Genomic DNA, 17244 nt, shown 5'->3' on the forward strand with positions numbered 1-17244 from the left:
ATAGACCATTAACTCGTATGATCAACAATTACAATACTTTCTAATATATGTTTCAATGATGCCCGGGGTGCCTCGGAGGCCCAAGTCTTAGGAATCTTCTCTATTTAGATTAACAGCCTGTATAACATTCCGCTATTTATCAACCACCCAATGGTCACGAGATACTAGAATGAGATCTAATGGGGAGCTGTGTATATTAAAGCCCTTGTCTAAAAACACTCTCTGTCTGCTGTCTGTTAAGGTATTTCAGCAAATTTGTATTGTTCCCATAGGAAAACATCATCATAATATATATTTAATCTATTATTAGAGAAATAAAAGAACCGTTCCATTTTAATTATAAATTCCACTTCCAATTATCAAGAGAAGGGATTTTTGGGAACTAAAAGTTTTATAATATCGATCAGTAAAGCCATCTGGCCCTGGAGCCTTATTAGGTTTCAAATCTACGATTGCTTTTTGAATCTCCTCTGCACTAATAGGCAATTCTAATGATTGTGCGTCTTCTTCTGATAATTTTGGGAGGACTATATCTTTCAGATATTGGGTGCATTTCTCGCTATGGGATATTGAAGGTCTATTTGTATAAGTGTTATATAGTTTATGGTAGTATTCCTGAAAATTCCTGGCTATAGATACAGTATCCTCTATGTGAGATCCCGACTTTGCTAACAGGGAGTATATATAAGATTTATGTTGTTGTTTTTTAAGGGCTCTAGCTAAATATTTACCTGCCTTATTGCTTTCCCCATAAAACCTCTGTTGTAGGAATAACATCTTCCTCTGAGTTTCAAGTTGTAGGTGTTCATTTAATATCTCTCTTTTCTGGCTGAGTAACTGTGTTACCCCCTCGTCCTTGGGATCAAGTTTCGCTAAATAATCTAACTCTGCAATCTCACTTGCTAATGATAGGTATATTTCTCTGTTTGCCCTATGTTTGCCTGCTTTGATTTTAATAAGTTCCCCTCTCATATACGCTTTATGCGCTTCCCATAGGATATTTAATTTAGTATCTGGGGTGGTATTAATTGAAAAATAGGTATTCATCTGCTTAGTGAGGTTTTCTACTGTTTGTGGTACCAACAACAGTGAGTCGTCCAGTCCCCAACAAAAGGGGCATAAGGGAGTAGACGGCCACTGTAAGGAGCATTCCACCAAAGAATGATCTGACTATGTAGTATGTTTTATTTCAGTGTTTTATGTATGAGAGGGCCAAATGGTCAGTGAAGATGTAGTCTAGGCGGGAATAGCTCTTATGTGGATATGAAAAGAATGTATAATCCCTTTTAGTTGGATGAAAATAACGCCATGTGTCGTGTAGCATTAGTGACTTAAGAGATTGCCAGATAGATCTAGAAACCTTTTGTGGTATAGAACTAGTATCACTTGAGCTATCTACCGCCGGAAGCAGTGGAATATTCAAATCTCCCCCCACTATCAATGGGCCTTTAGAGATGGTCATAATTTTCTGTGTAATTTGTTTAATAAAGACGTCTTGGCGTAGGTTAGGGACATATAAATTAACTAGGGTTATTGGCTTACCATACAGCAATCCAACTATACATAAAAACCTACCCTCAGTGTCTCTATCAGTGTGGAGCACCTTAAACGGGATGGAGCTATGAATAAGAATACTAACCCCATTTATTTTTTTATGCTGGTGTACACTATGATAATGTTGGGGGAACTGAGCAGAAAAATATCTCGGCGTGCTTTTTTGTTTAAAATGGGTTTCCTGCAAGAAAAGAATCTTACCTCCCCTTTTGTGTAAATCTAGCAGAGCCATATTTCTTTTATTAGGAATATTGAATCCCTTAACATTTTGGGTGAGTATATGCAACAATTGAGCTTTACCTTGTGTAGTCATCAATTTGAATCTAGCGACACCTCAGTTGCTAACAGATGTGTTTGTATAATTACATGGGTCTCACGAGCAGACCCCGGGCATAGCTTCAAGAAAACAATCAGAAAAATGATAACATTAGAACAGTTTTGTTCAAAACACATTTAACTCTTTCCGCATAAGCTATAAAACAAATACGATTAAAAGGGGGGGAAGGTGCCATGTTAGGCCAAGCACCTGTAAAATCATTAGCATTTTGGGGGTATAACGAATTGCGGTGTAGACTGATCAAACATTCAAACTTCAGACCAAATATAAAGTTATTCAACAACCCTGCGTCTAAGAGGCATACATAAACAAGTACGTACCTTAACTATTTCTAGGGCCTAATGGACAATAAACATTATAAAGACTGTTAATATCTTGCTAAACATGATGATTTCTATAAAAATTCTTACCATCCAAGGTGTATATTCTCAGATTACAGCGGAATGGATCACAGACTCCCAACGATAATCTCACTGGTTGCAAATAATGTCCACTCATGCTTTATGTAACCTCTTGTCTTGGTGCACCAGTATTGTTGTGTGTGGGAGTATTCACGTTACCCTTCCGATATGGTATCTTCTGCCACTCCGTTCTTTGAGGGAGAGGAGCTTCCCTGCTGATGAGCTTCCCTGGAGAACTTTTTGAACCTTCTGATACCTTGATAGGGTCAAGTCTCAATTCTTTGCAAACTGATGTGATCTCTTCCGGTGATTGACAAAAAACTCTTTTTCCTTTCCACTGGATTTGCAGACTAAACGGGTGACCCCACCTATAAGGTATGTTTTGCTGGCGAAGCTTGGTTGTAAGTGGCCACATTTCTCTTCTTTTCTGCAGAGTCCTTGCTGATAGATCTTCGAACAGCTGGAGGTTACTATCTCTAAATTTTACTGGATGTTTCTGCCTTGCCTTTTTCATTAACATTTCCTTCATAGGATAGCTGGATAATTTGGTGATGACATCTCTTGGGGGTTGGCCTTCTGGTGGTTTGGAGCGCAAAGCTCTATGAATCCTATCCAAAGCGAAGGTAGAATCGTCTCCCTCCTCTGTCAGAAAGGCAAATAATTCTTGAACATAGGTCTCCAATTCTTGGGGGGCCACATCTTCTGGTATGCCTCTAATCCTGATGTTTTGGCGGCGGCTCCTATTCTCTAAATCATCAACTTTGTTTTCAAGTTGTAGAATAATTAAATCTTGTTGTGACATCTTTTCAGAGAAGGTGTGTAAAGATTTTCCCTGTATATCTGAGTCACCTTCCAGCTTTTCCACTCTCTGGCCAATCTCTGTAAGATCTTTCTTTATATCTGCTATTTCCTCTCGGATACACTGCTTCACCTGTTGCACTAAAGATGTAAAATCTTTTTTGGAAGGTAGTGAGTCCAGTAGTCCTTTTGGTATTGTGACTGGTTGACCAATACTCTCTGTGTCAGACTCTGAAGATGTAGAATCATTACTCAGGCTAGATTCTATGTCAAGAGTATTCTGATTTTGTGGAGGATCAAGGCTTTTAAAAAACGTATTCACTGATGGGAGGACATTAGACTTCTTCTTCATAGGCTTGTCCCCTTTGGAACCTTTTTTGGGAGACATGGCAATAGGATTTTCTCGTGTATGTAATTACAGGGTTAATATTCTTTATCCAACTGTATATGCAGCCTCAATTAACCTCCTATTTGCTCAAAATTTTATAAGTCGGTATATGGCTTTAAAGAATAACAATGCACTCTGTAAGAACTTAAAGCAGAAGGGTTCATGTAATAGTATCATTAATATTCAGCAACAAGCCAGAGTGAGTTCAAATATATCTCAAATGGTAGAGAGCGAGTAATTCTGAACCGTTTTTAAAGGTGTAGTTTAAGGGTCTCCGCATAGGTATTACAGCTAATATATAGTAAAGTCAACATATTAACATCTTCTTTATGTCCTCCTGTAATTAACTTCCTTCTTTCTATATTATGTCAGGTAACCTGTTTTCTCCTTCACATATCCTTAAAACAAGCGTAATCTGCAAGGCTGCATGGGTCCAGTAGTAGGCCTCTGTAACTCCGTGCTGCACCTACTGAGTGACGCACTTTATATTCATCAAGGCAATGTTAATATGCTACATGCATCCACCTCAGTTCATGCTTCTAAACTATATTTCACTTGTTTAATTTAGCCTCACAGTACTTGCAAACATGCCTACAGAGTTCCTATTATTCCCTCATAAGTTTGGGGATCGCCTAAAGTCTGTGCGGTTGTATTATGCAGTTATGCTGTAATGCTGTAATCAAGCAAATATCCGGGCTTAACCGCATCGGTAAATTTTTCTCACCTCTCTGATCGCCTAATAGCGGTTTGCAGCTATAATACCTCCGTCTAGGTCCGCTTCACATTGTTCTCTCAGAGAGCCATTACTCCGGTGAGTTTCCATGCCGCTGCTAGGCCTCGCAAAGTGTGTATAGGGCGGGTCCGGGTCTCCTCTATTTCACACCTTGTTCCCTCTTAGCCTCGCTGATCACCGCACCATCTGACAAAGTGCACTTCAGCATCGGTCACAAGTGATCCTCCGGTGTATATATGATCGGCATGCCCATATATTATCTGCTTGGCCCACTTTAGGACACGGAGCTCACTATGGTGCAGCCATCTCGGATGAGCGCTGGCTCGGCCCCCCCATTTAAGCTATATTTAAAGGGACACCCAAGTTAAAATAAACTTTTACGATTCAGAAAGCTTGTGCAGTTTTAAGACTCTTTCCAATTTACTTCCATTATCAAATTTTGCACAGTCCTTTTTAATATGCACACTTTCTGGGGAACAAGATCCTACTGAGCATGTGCACAAGCTCACAGGGTATACGTATACTGTCTGTGATTTGCTGATGTCTGTCACATGATACAGGGGGGGGGGGCGGAAAATGGGAGACATTTGTCAGATTTGAAATTCACAGTAGGTGTTACATCATTGTCTTTTTATTATTCACTTGTTAATTATGCAATTCCACATTACGTGATGCTTTAAATGGATACTAAACCCCATTTTTCTTTGTTTCACGATTCAGATAGAGCATACAATTTTAAGCAACTTTCTAATTTACTACTAATATCAATTTTTTTCTTCGTTTTCTTGGCATTTTTATTTGAAAACCATGAATATACAGCTTAGGAGCCTTCCTATTTTTGGTTCAGAACCCTTGGTAGCGCTTGCTGATTGATGGCTAATTGTAGCCACTAATCAACAAGCACTACCCAGGGTGCAGAACCAAAAATAGGAAGGCTCCTAAGCTTATATTCCTGCTTTTTCAAATAAAGATACCAAGAGAGCGAAGAAAAAAATAATAGGAGTAATTAAGAAAGAGCATGCAATTTTAAGAACCTATCTGAATCATGGAAGAAAAAATTGGGGTTAGTATACATTTAAAGGGATATTAAACACCTCAAGAAATTAATATGAATTAATTAATTACATGTAGTTATTCAACTTTGCAATATTCTTTCATTCATTTATTTTGTTCTCCTTTCCTGTTAGTTAATTCTGAATGTTGTGGGCTTTCCAGTTTTTGTTAAACTTGGAAGTGCAGACACGCTTATATTCTGCACAGTCATTGGTTGCACACTTTAGTAAGCCATTTATAACCATTCCTAATTGGCCTCAGCAGCAAGAGGTAACCTAAGTGACAATATGGCGACGCCCAACTTTTACCCTTATATTTTTTTCAATACAACTAATATAATTTTTAGAAATACATGTACATATTATTCTCAGGCTAATATTTGCTTTGAATACACCATTCAAGCAATGATTTATTTAGTGTTTAATGTCCTTTTAAGGATTAACAGAAATCTTTGTTTCCTAGGTTCCCTCTGACCAAGGTGAAATGTCACTGAAAATGCTGCGGAGGATCACCAATCAAGAAAAGCGTTGACAGAGGCCATAGTTACTTGAATGGTTTTAGGGAGAGACCACAGTTTGTCCAAGGAAAAAAGGCCTTAAATTCCTCCCCTATTGGCCTCAAAGGGATGTTGTCTGTTGCTGGAAATTTTAGTTGATTCCTTTTTTGTTTAGTTTCATCTAACTGCTCTGAATCATGTTCTAAGTACGGGGAATTGGCAAACTTCTCTCATGCATTTACTTGTCTATCAGTATGGCACTTATATTTGTGTATGTGTGCGCGCATGTAAGTTTATTTTGTATTGCAGGGCAATGCGGATCTTGTAGCCTCAAATGAACATGTGGTCAATGCTGCTTTTTAATTTGTATTTAAAGGGACATGAATCCCAATTTTTTTTCTTTCATGATTCGTATAGATCATGGATTTTTATACAACTTGCGTCATTCTTTTGGTGTCCTTTATTGAAAAGCAGCTATGCACTACTGGGAGCTAGCTGAACACATGGTAATCCAATGATAAGAGATATATATGTATAGCCACCATTCAGCAGCTAGACCCAGCTCCTGAGTCTATCTAGGTATGCTTTTCAACAAAGGATATCAAGAAAACAAAGCAAACTAGATAATCAAAGTAAATTGGAAAGTTGTTTAAAGTTATATGGTCTGTATGAAGAAAGAGAGAAAATGTTGGGGTTTCATGTCCCTTTAAAAATGATAGCAATGTAAAATAATATTGCTCTTTTCCTTCTTCCAAACACGTGCTGGATTTGAAAGTATTATTTTTTTATATCAATGATGGTAAAATGATTATTTGTACAGCCCTGTCTGGAGTCTTTTTTTTGTTTTTATTTATTTATTTTTAGTCTTGAATTAAAATGTAAAGCTTGTTACAGTTTCAGCTGTAAACATTATACATTTATGTTCCCTTAGGAAAAAGGGCAGTGATGGGATGATTCTGTGTTTGTATTTTACCTTATTGCATATGAAGTCTTTGTGTTTGTTCCTATAGCTTATTCTACCAAGTGTAAGTAATGTGTCTATAACATACAGTGGAAATTCTACCCCAGTGCATCTCTATCCAAAGCAAAACATGTTCTGTGACTTGCTATAAAAAGAGAACTGCAGAGAATCTCACAAACGGATGCAACCTCCCAACATCAATAAACCATCACATTAATCTAGTGCTATGGGTTTAATCTGTATGCAGTTCTAGAATCTTCCGGCAGAGGGCACCAAAGCTCAAAAATTCATGAGATTGGGATATTTTACAGAATGCCATATTTTCTAAAACTCAAGGTGAGATTATTTTAAGATCCATCAGCTTTATAATGTCCCTCAGATTTGCAACTTTCATGTACAGTATGAGATTAGATGAAATGAAAGTTTTGTGTTAGTTTTTTGTTGGTTCTTTATTTTCTTTTTAAAGACACGAGTCCACGGATCATCTTCATTACTTATGGGATATTCATCTCCTGGTCAGCAGAGCTGTTAAATAGCTCCTCACTTCCCTTCCACCCCAGTCATTCTCTTTGCCTACGTTAGTGCTAGGAAGAGGTAAAGTTAGGTGTTAGAAAAGATTCTTCAATCAAGAGTTTATTATTTTTAAAGTAGTACAAGATTGTGCTGCTTTGTTCTAGGGTGTGGCCGTAGTCCATATCAGTCTCTTCAGTAGAGCTTTTGGTGGCTTTAAAGCAATGGGAACTTGTGGGACATAATTCTCACTGCGCCTCCCTTACATTTATGCTGCCCTTATCCTGATGGCCTAAGCAATCTTACTCAGGCTTTATCATTTTCCACAGAGCTATGGGAGTGAGAGGACTTCTTAAATCTGCTGGACTGTCTTGCTGTCGGACAGCTTTAAGGTAAGTGCTGACTTTTTTATTCTGGGAGGAAAACAAAACTCAGAGGAAAGTGGGCACTTTAATTATATACTTAAACATATAAGGCTCAGTCATGGTGCTCTCTTATGTTGGGACATCATGCTTTCTGTGTATGGAGAGTCTTGGGACAGCATATGTACAGGCACTGGGGCTGGGAGCTAAGCTTGTTTTTCATTACGGTTAATTTCCCTATCGGTTTATTTTTTCTGTGAAGCCGGTTGGGTTGTGTGTTTTGGTAACGCCAACGATGGGCGGGGCTATCGTTTTCGCACGCTTCCTGTAAGCTGCACAATATTCAGCCGTGTCTGGTGTGAGGGATGTCGGATCAGTGTCGCACTATAACCGCATGGTTTTTAACTATATAGAGCAAGCGGTTTTAGTGTTATTGGAGCCCTTATCATCCGGATCGTTAAGAACATTGCTGTGACCCCGGTTGACAGGTAGGCACCTCAGCACAGTTGCTGAGGTGTTTGGGTGTCTGATTTTTCTTTAATTAACTAACGGGGTACGTTTTTTCTTGCTGCAGAAAAATTGTTGTCTTTTTAAAATTTAAAGACACAGTTACGGTTTAAGTGATCAAATTCTTTTTTTGAGATATATACCCCGTTCCAAATTATTATGCAAATTCTATTTCAGTGTCACAAAGATTATTATTTATTTTTTTTCTTTTCAGTTTAACTCATGGATGGCATTGTATCTCAGGGCTCTTTTGATCACTGAAAACAATCTCGGACACCTGTGATAATTGGATTGCCAGGTGAACCCAATTAAAGGAAAAACTACTAAAGGAGGGTGTTCCACATTATTACGCATAGCACCATTTTCAAGCAATATGGGGAAGAAAAAGGATCTCTCTGCTGCCGAAAAGAGTGAAATAGTTCAATGCCTTGGACAAGGTATGAAAACATTAGATTTTTCACGAAAACTTAACCGTGATCGCACTATTAAGAGATTTGTGGCTGTATCAGAGCACAGATGGCTTTGTGCAGATAAAGGCACATTGAGGAAGATTTCTGCCAGATCCATGCATCGGATCAAGAGAGCAGCTGCTAAAATACCATTACATAGCAGCAAACAGATATTTGAAGCTGCTGGTGCCTCTGAAGTCCCACGGACATCAAGGTGTATAGTCCTCCAGAGTCTTGCAACTGTGCATAAACCTTCCATTCGGCCACCACTAACCAATGCTCACAAGCAGAAACGGCTGCATTGGGCAGAAAAATACATGAAGACTAATTTTCAAACAGTCCTGTTCACTGATGAGTGCTGTGCAACCCTGAATGGTCCAGATGGATGGAGTAGTGGACGCCCACCTTGTTCCAACAAGGCTGAGACATCAGCAAGGCGGTGGTGGAGTCGTGTTTTGGGCCGGAATCATGGGAAGAGAGCTGGTCGGCCCCTTTAGGGTCCCGGAAGGTGTAAAGATGACCTCTGCAAAGTATGTGGAGTTCCTGACTGACCACTTCCTTCCCTGGTATAGAAGGAAGAACTATGCTTTCCGTAATAAAATCATCTTCATGCATGACAATGCACCATCTCATGCTGCAAAGAACACCTCTGCATCAATGGCTGCTATGGGGATAAAAGGAGAGAAAATCATTGTGTGGCCTCCATCCTCCCCTGACCTCAATCCTATTGAGAACCTTTGGAGCATCCTCAAGCAAAAGATCTATGAGGCTGGTAGGCAGTTTACATCCAAACAGCAGCTCTGGGAGGCTATTCTGACATCTTGCAAACAAATTCAAGCAGAAACTGTCCAAAAACTCACAAGTTCAATGGATGCAAGACTTGTGAAGCTTCTATCAAATAAGTGGTCCTATGTTAAAATGTAACGTGACCTGTTAAAATGTTTAAAAAGTTAAAATGTTGTTCAAAGTTTGATTGAAATAGCTTTTGATTTCAGTAAATATGCTGCAAACACAACAAATGACAATTTTCAGTTCATTACAACCTATGAAGTGTTTTGAAACTTACTGTGCCTAATAATTTGGAACAGTGCATTGTAAGTTTTTTATTTTGAAAAAAAATACTGTTATCATCAGGAGGTTTGTTCAATAAAATTTGAATTGTACTCTTTATAGTGAACACATCAATTATTTAGGTAAATGCGAAATATCATTGGCATAATAATTTGAAACAGGGTGTAAAGTAATTTGATTATCTTCTAATTTTTTGGAACACTTTTCTTCATGTAGTAAAAAAGTTTAATTTTATATTTTAAAGGGACAGTAACAATTTAGTATTTTTTTTTTTAATTACATTGTCAGCTTCTTGTGTTTCAGTATGGACTTAGGAGCCGTGCAGAATGTTACTTGCTCCATGTGTTTGGATGCTAATGTGGAACCACCAATCCCTTTTTTGTCCCTCATGTAATTGAGGGGGCTTTATGTTATAAGGAAAATATTTTGCATGAGCATAATTTTTCAAAAGCGGATGCTTGTCAGGAGTCTAATGACGAGATTCAGAGTATGCCGCAGCTTTCTCCACAAGCGTCCCAAACTTAAATGCCCGCACAAGCAGTGCCCTGTACTTCTGCTCTAGCGCCTGCTGGAGTTACCTTTTTAAAAGACATTGTCTTCCATAATTTCTGATGCATTGTCTGCTTTTCCTATGCTACAAGGCAAACGTAAGAAGAAAGACAACATCTCGGATGTACCCTCCCAGGGAACTGAGATGGAGGGTATTGAGGTTCCATCGGAAGGCGAAATTTCAGATTCAGAAAGTTCATTGCCTTTGACTGATTCAGAGGTTGTATCTTTCAGGTTGAAACTAGAACACCTCAGGGAGGTTTTGGTTACTTTAGACGACTGTGATTCCACAGTAGTGATCGCTCCTGTGAAGTCGAGTAAATTGGACAGATATTTCAAAGTTCCTTCTTACTCAGACGTTTTTCCAGTGCCGAAGTGAGCTTCTGAGATTTTTCTGAAGAATGGGAGAGACCAGGTATTCCCTTCTCTCCCTCTCCTATTTTCAAAAAGATGTTTCCTATAACTGAATCTGTCAGGGAGGCTTGGCAAACGGTTCCTAAGGTGGAAGGGGCTATTTCCACCTTAGCCAAGCAAACTACTATTCCCATTGAGGATAGTTGTGCTTTTAAGGATCCCATGGACAAGAAGTTTGGTCTACTTAAAAAGATTTATGTTTACCAGGGTCTGCTATTGCAGCCAGCTGCGTGCATTGCTACTGTAACTAGTGCGGCAGCTTATTGGTTTGATGCTCTGTTTAAGTCTCTCAGGACTGAGACTTCCTTGGAGGAAATCCAAGATAGAATTAAAGCTCTGAAGTTCACTAATGCTTTTATTATGGACGCTTCTCTGCAAATTACTAAATTGGCAGCTAAAAGTTCGGGGTTCTCTATCCTAGCCCACAGAGCTTTATGGTTAAAACCTTGGTCTGCGGAAGTGTCATCCAAGTCTAAGCTTCTAGCGATTCCTTACAAGGGGAAGACCTTGTTTGGACCTGGCCTGACGGAAATTATCTCTGATATCACGGGAGGTAAGGGTCATCTCCTTCCTCAAGATAAGAGAAACAAACAAAAAGGACGACAAAGTAATTTTCGTTCCTTTCGAAATTTCAAGGGAAATTCTTTCTCTTCCTCCTACAAACTGGAACAATTTAAACCTACTTGGAGACCCAACCATTCTTGGATCAAGGGTAAACAATCCAAGAAGTCTGCTGTTGAATCCAAGACAGCATGAAGGACATGCCCCCGATCCGGGACCGGATCTGGTAGGGGGAAGACTTTCCTCCTTTGTTCAGGCTTGGGTTCGGGACGTTCAGGATCCATGGGCAGTAGAAATAGTGTCCCAGGGATACAAACTGGAGTTAAAAAATGTTACTCCCAGAGGAAGGTTTCTTCTTTCAAGATTATCTGCAGACCAGATAAAAAAAAAAAAGAGGTGTTCTTACATTGTGTAAGAGAACTCTCCTCTCTAGGAGTGATTGTTTCCGTTCCAGTACAGGAACAGGGGCAGGGTTTTTATTCAAATCAGTTTGTGGTTCCCAAAAAGGAGGGAACCTTCAGACCTATCTTAGAGTTCCATCATTCAAGATGGAAACTATTCGTACTATTCTTCCATTAATCCAGGAGGGTCAATTTATGACAACAGTGGATTTAAAGGATGCTTATCTGCATGTTCCTATCCACAGAGATCACAGGTTACTGAGGTTTGCTTTTCTAGACAAACACTTCCAGTTTGTGGCTCTTCCTTTCGGGTTGGCCACGACCCCTAGAATTTTTACAAAGGTTCTGGGGTCTCTTCTGGCGGTTCTAAGACCACGAGGCATTGCGGTGGCGCCTTATATGGACGATATTCCAATCCAGGCACCATCTCTTCAACTAGCAAAATCTCATACCGAGGTGGTTCTATCCTTCCTGAGAGCTCACGGGTGGGAGGTAAATCTGGGAAAGAGTTCCTTAATCCCGAATACAAGGATGACTTTCTTAGGAACTCTAATCGATTCTATATCTGATGATTTTTCTGACAGAAGTCAGGAAATCAAAGATTCTCGATACCTGTCGAGTTCTTCAGTCCACTCCTCGGCCGTCAGTGGCCCAGTGCATGGAAGTAATCGGACTGATGGTAGCGGCAATGGACATCATCCCGTTTGCTCATTTTCACCTAAGATCTCTGCAGTTAAACATGCTCAGGCAGTGGAATGGAGATTATGCAGACTTGTCTCCTCGAATAACCTTGGAACAGGAGACGAGGGACTCGCTTCAATGGTGGTTGTCTCTGGATCATCTATCCCAGGGAACCTGCTTTCGCAGACCGTCCTGGATGATTGTGACAATGGACACCAGCCTTCTAGGGTGGGGAGCTGTCTGGGGTTCCCTAAAGGCTCAGGGAGTGTGGACCCAGGCGGAGTCTGTTCTTCCTATAAACATCCTGGAACTAAGAGCGATCTTCATTGCTCTTCTGGCCTGGCCTCAGTTAGCCTCGGCCCGGTTTATCAGATTCCAGTCGGACAACATAACTTCAGTGGCTTACATCAATCATCAGGGAGGAACGAGGAGTTCCTTAGCGATGACCGAGGTAACCAAGATAATCCGGTGGGCGGAGGCCCATTCTTGCGATCTGTCGGCGATCCACATACCAGGGGTGGACAACTGGGAGGTGGACTTTCTGAGCAGGCAGACTTTTCACCCGGGAGAGTGGGAACTCCATCCGGAAGTGTTCTCCAACCTAATTATTAAATGGGGTTGGCTGGAGTTAGATCTCATGGCATCTCGTCAGAATGCCAAGCTCCCCGGGATACGGGTCGAGGTCCAGGGACCCCCAGACGGAACTGATAGATGCTCTAGCGGTTCCTTGGTCCTTCAGCCTTGCATACCTATTTCCTCCTTTTGCGATTCTTCCTCGGGTCATTGCTCGAATCAAACAGGAGAGGGCATCAGTGATTCTTATTGCTCCGGCTTGGCCTTGCAGGTTTTGGTATGCAGATCTGGTGGAAATGTCATCTCTGCCACCTTGGAGACTTCTGTTGAGGAAGCACCTTCTGATTCAAGGACCATTCCTTCACCCAAATCTAGTTTCTCTGAAGCTGACTGCTTAGAGATTGAACACGGGGGGTTTCTGAATCGGTCATAGAGACCATGATTCAGGCTCGTAAGCCAATGACTAGAAATATTTACCATAAAATTTGGTGTAAATCCTTTTTTATTGGTGTGAATCCTAGGGCTACTACTACCTATGAAGTAGTGTTAGGATTCCTAGAATTTTGTCTTTTTTTCCAAGAGGGTTTGGAGAAGGGTTTATCAACGAGTTCCCTAAAGGGTCAGATCTGGGCTTTATCTGTTTTGTTACACAAACGTCTGGCGCATGTTCCAGATGTTCAATCGTTCTGTCAGGCCTTGGTCAGGATCAGGCCTGTGTTCAAACCAGTTACTCCTCCATGGAGTCTTAATTTAGTTCTCAAACTTCTTCAAGGGGCTCCGTTTGAGCCTATGCATTCCTTAGATATTAAGTTGTTATCTTGGAAAGTTTTATTTGTTGTGGACATTTCTTCCGATTGTAGAGTGTCTGAGCTCTTGGTGTTGCAATACACTTCTCCTTACCTTATTTTCCATTCAGATAAGGTAGTATTACGTACTAAACTAGGTTTTCTTCCTACTGTTGTTTCAGATAGGAACATTAATCAGTAGATTGTTGTTCCTTCCTTGTGCCCTAATCCTTCTTCTCAAAAGGAACGTCTTCTGCACAATTTTGACGTGGTCCGTGCTTTAAAATTTTACTTACAAGCGACTAAGGACTTTCGTCAGTCCTCTTCTTTGTTTGTAATTTTCTCTGGAAAACGTAAGGGTTTAGAAAGCTACGGCTACCTCTCTTTCTTTTTGGCTGAATAGTATCATCCGTTTTGCATTTGAGACTGCTGGACAGCAGCCTCCTGATAGAGTTACGGCTCATTCCACTAGGGCTGTTGCGTCCTCATGGGCATTCAAAAATGAAGCTTCTGTGGAACAGATTTGCAAGGCTGCAACTTGGTCCTCTCTTCACACTTTTTTTCAAAATTCTATAAATTTGACTCATTGTGTCTTTAAAAATGAAAAAAAAAATTATGCTTACCTGATAAATTTGTTTCTTTTTAGACACGATGAGTCCACGGCCCGCCCTGTTCTTTTAGACAGGTTGTTAATTATTATAAACTTCAGACACACCTGCTTTTCATTTCTCTTCCTAACTTCGGTTGAATGACTGGAGTGGGAGGGAATGGAGGAGCTAATTAACAGCTCTGCTGTGGTGCTCTATGCCTCTTCCTGCTGACCAGGAGGTGAATATCCCATAAGTAATGAAGATGATCCGTGGACTCATCATGTCTAAAAAGAAACAAATTTATCAGGTAAGCATACATTTTCTTTTTTCAAAATGCCAAGGAATCCAGACTTCCTATTTCAAATTTGCTCCTGCAAATAAATGAGACCAGACCATAAATACAACTAGAAGGGAGAAACAGACAAAATGGGGAAAATTATACGGCCTCCATTACATATGCAAAATCCTCCGCCACCAGATTTTACGCGATTTTGTATTACATACGGCGTAGCATACAAGTTAGGCGCGTATATTTCACCCTTCGGACGTATTTTTTTTAGCCATATACTAACATAGAACAGCCGCGCAATTTGGTATCCAATATACAGCGTAAGGACTTACGTGCGCAGAATTCAGAAAATCTACTCCATTCTCATCTCGCCACATATTGCAGGCGCAGCAACCCTTGCACTGACTAAAAAAAGCAATGTAACTCCCTGGAAGCCTTAACACAAACATACATTTAAGCAGCATCTCAAGGTTAAAGGGACAGTATACTATGATATTGGTTTTTTTTTAGGTTTATTTGTGTATTTGAAATAGTTTGAAGCCACAACATAATCAAATGGATTGAGCTTGTAGGTACTTTATCACATTGTGGATATATACTTGCTTATTTACGTTAAATTTCTTCTCAAAACAAACAAACAATCAATACTTGGAGGAGAGAACAATGGGAAATCATAATTGTATTACCTTCATCTCTTTAAAACCCACTGGAGTGGGTTCTAATGCTAACACAGCTTGGCATTGATGGCAAAATATATAAAGGGACAGTCAAGTCCAAAGAAAACCTTCTTCTTTTAAATAGGGCATGTCATTTCAAACTACTTTCAGATTTAATTCTAACACTTGCTTTGTTCTCTTAGTATTCTTAGTTGAAAGCAAAACCTAGGATGGCTCATATGATAATTTCTAAGACCTTCTTGAAGGCTGCCTCTTTGCAATTGTGTCAAACCAATCAGACACCACAACCTCTCACCTGCAGACTTAAAACACCTGATAATGCCCACCCTATCAGTAATATCACTACTTTATATACACCAATGTGTCAATTTATATTGTATGTGAGATTCATTGATTTACATTTAGAAGTGAATATTACTATATGTACCCTTCATAAACAACTATTGTGGATGTGAGTTATAGTACAAGAATATGTCATAAACAGGATAATATTACCTTTTTTTTTTTTGCCATTTCCACACAGGTCTTATTATATGTTTTAACAATATTAGTGTACTAAAACACACCTCATATGAATGTGGATGACAATTATATGGTAAATAACAGAGGACAAGATTTATGGTGAACTATAAGAATATGTATTTCTTTTTTGGCTTCTTAGATGAGGGAGCTGAGGTGACTAGTGGATTTCCTTGTTCTCCTGATTTGAGAAGATTCTGATGTTTCTGCTGGTATGCTGGCCACAGATGATAGGCTGGAGGCAGTGTCCTGCTGGTGTGTAAAGTGCTCAACCAACACACCCAAGAGTTGATTTTGTTCTCGCCATCTATTGTCCATCTGCATATCAGACAGAATTTGCATCATCTGTGATTGGTTTTGAACACTTCCAATTAATGATGCTGTCATGTCCTTCTGCAGCTCTATGTTACATTTGTGGAACCTCTCTTGGCTCCTGTGGAACCTCTCTTGGCCTCTTTGTCTGTCTGCTCTCGGAGCTTGTTATGAGCCTCCTCTGGAGTGCATTGTATTCCTCACACAGGAGAATACAATGCATCCACAGGCTCTTGAGCAGCAGGGCTTCTAGTTGCTTGAGGTGCAGGTTCAGCTGCATCTGATGTTTCTGGTGGGGCAGGTTCAGCTGCATCTGCTGGTGCTTGAGTACTTTCTGCTATATTTTCATCTGCAGATGGTGGAGCTCTCAGGGTTGATTGATAGTCCCACTGATGACCAGTGTGTGACCACTCAGCCTGTCCAGTTGGCACTTCTTGTGACATAGTCTGTGGGTAAAAGCCATGACTGCCCTGAGATTGTGTGTGTGTGGGGGGTGTAAATACATGGACCCTTTGTGGCTGTCTTGGCTCCCCCTCAAAGCCAAAAGAAGAATATTCCTCTGGCCAGGAATCTTGCCAGGGGTAATATGGCAATGGTGGTGGCATCACTCCCGGGTCCTCAACTGAAGCCATCCAACCATGCTCATGCCTGGGAGCATACTGTTCATGTGGTTGCCTGAAGACTGGTGGCGGCGGCGGCGGCGGCATGCCTGTTTGTATCCTCGTGACAGGAGGTTCTGTGGAGGAGTCAAATGATGAGAGGGATACTAATCAGATCAGATATATGTCCATGTGGGCATACAATGTACATTGATACATTCTAGGGCCTATACTGATTCTCATGTCAAACTCTATAACATGCATGTGTCATTCTGATTTGTTCTATGAGGGATTTTAATATGCGCATTATACAGGTATGTGTTTCATACAATAGTTATGTGTACATGTCAATGATGGAAAAAATATGTTCTTTAAGTGACACTATGGTCACACAATTTACTTTAGCCTGATGTAGGCACAGAACCTGCTTTATTGAGCTAAAAGTATTGTGATGGCTATAGTGTCCATTTACTGAAAACTCTACATGTGGCTTGTGACCTGTGTTACTCTGAGACATGTTAGTATTGCACTATTCCACCTCATCATGAATTGAATTGTGTTAAGTAGCATTAATGTCAAATATAATTGTAGATGTTTTTGTTAGTAGGCCAAATACCATGCTCCTCATTGTGTACATGAATGTGTTATATTAAAGGATGTTATATCTCAAATAC

The 17244-nt window shown here is 40.1% G+C and overlaps 1 protein-coding gene across 1 annotated transcript in view; it reads left to right on the plus strand.

Moving 5' to 3' along the window:
* SCPEP1 (serine carboxypeptidase 1) overlaps nucleotides 1-6579 on the plus strand; it is a 48531-nt gene extending 41952 nt beyond the window's left edge. The window contains exon 13 of the mRNA XM_053707354.1: nucleotides 5727-6579. Within this exon, the coding sequence (XP_053563329.1) occupies nucleotides 5727-5795 (69 nt within the window). The 3' untranslated portion in view covers nucleotides 5796-6579. The remainder of the gene's footprint in view (nucleotides 1-5726) is intronic.
* The last annotated feature ends 10665 nt before the right edge of the window (nucleotides 6580-17244 follow it).

This window comes from Bombina bombina, chromosome 1 (genome assembly GCF_027579735.1).
Source record: "Bombina bombina isolate aBomBom1 chromosome 1, aBomBom1.pri, whole genome shotgun sequence".
Taxonomy (NCBI): domain Eukaryota; kingdom Metazoa; phylum Chordata; class Amphibia; order Anura; family Bombinatoridae; genus Bombina; species Bombina bombina.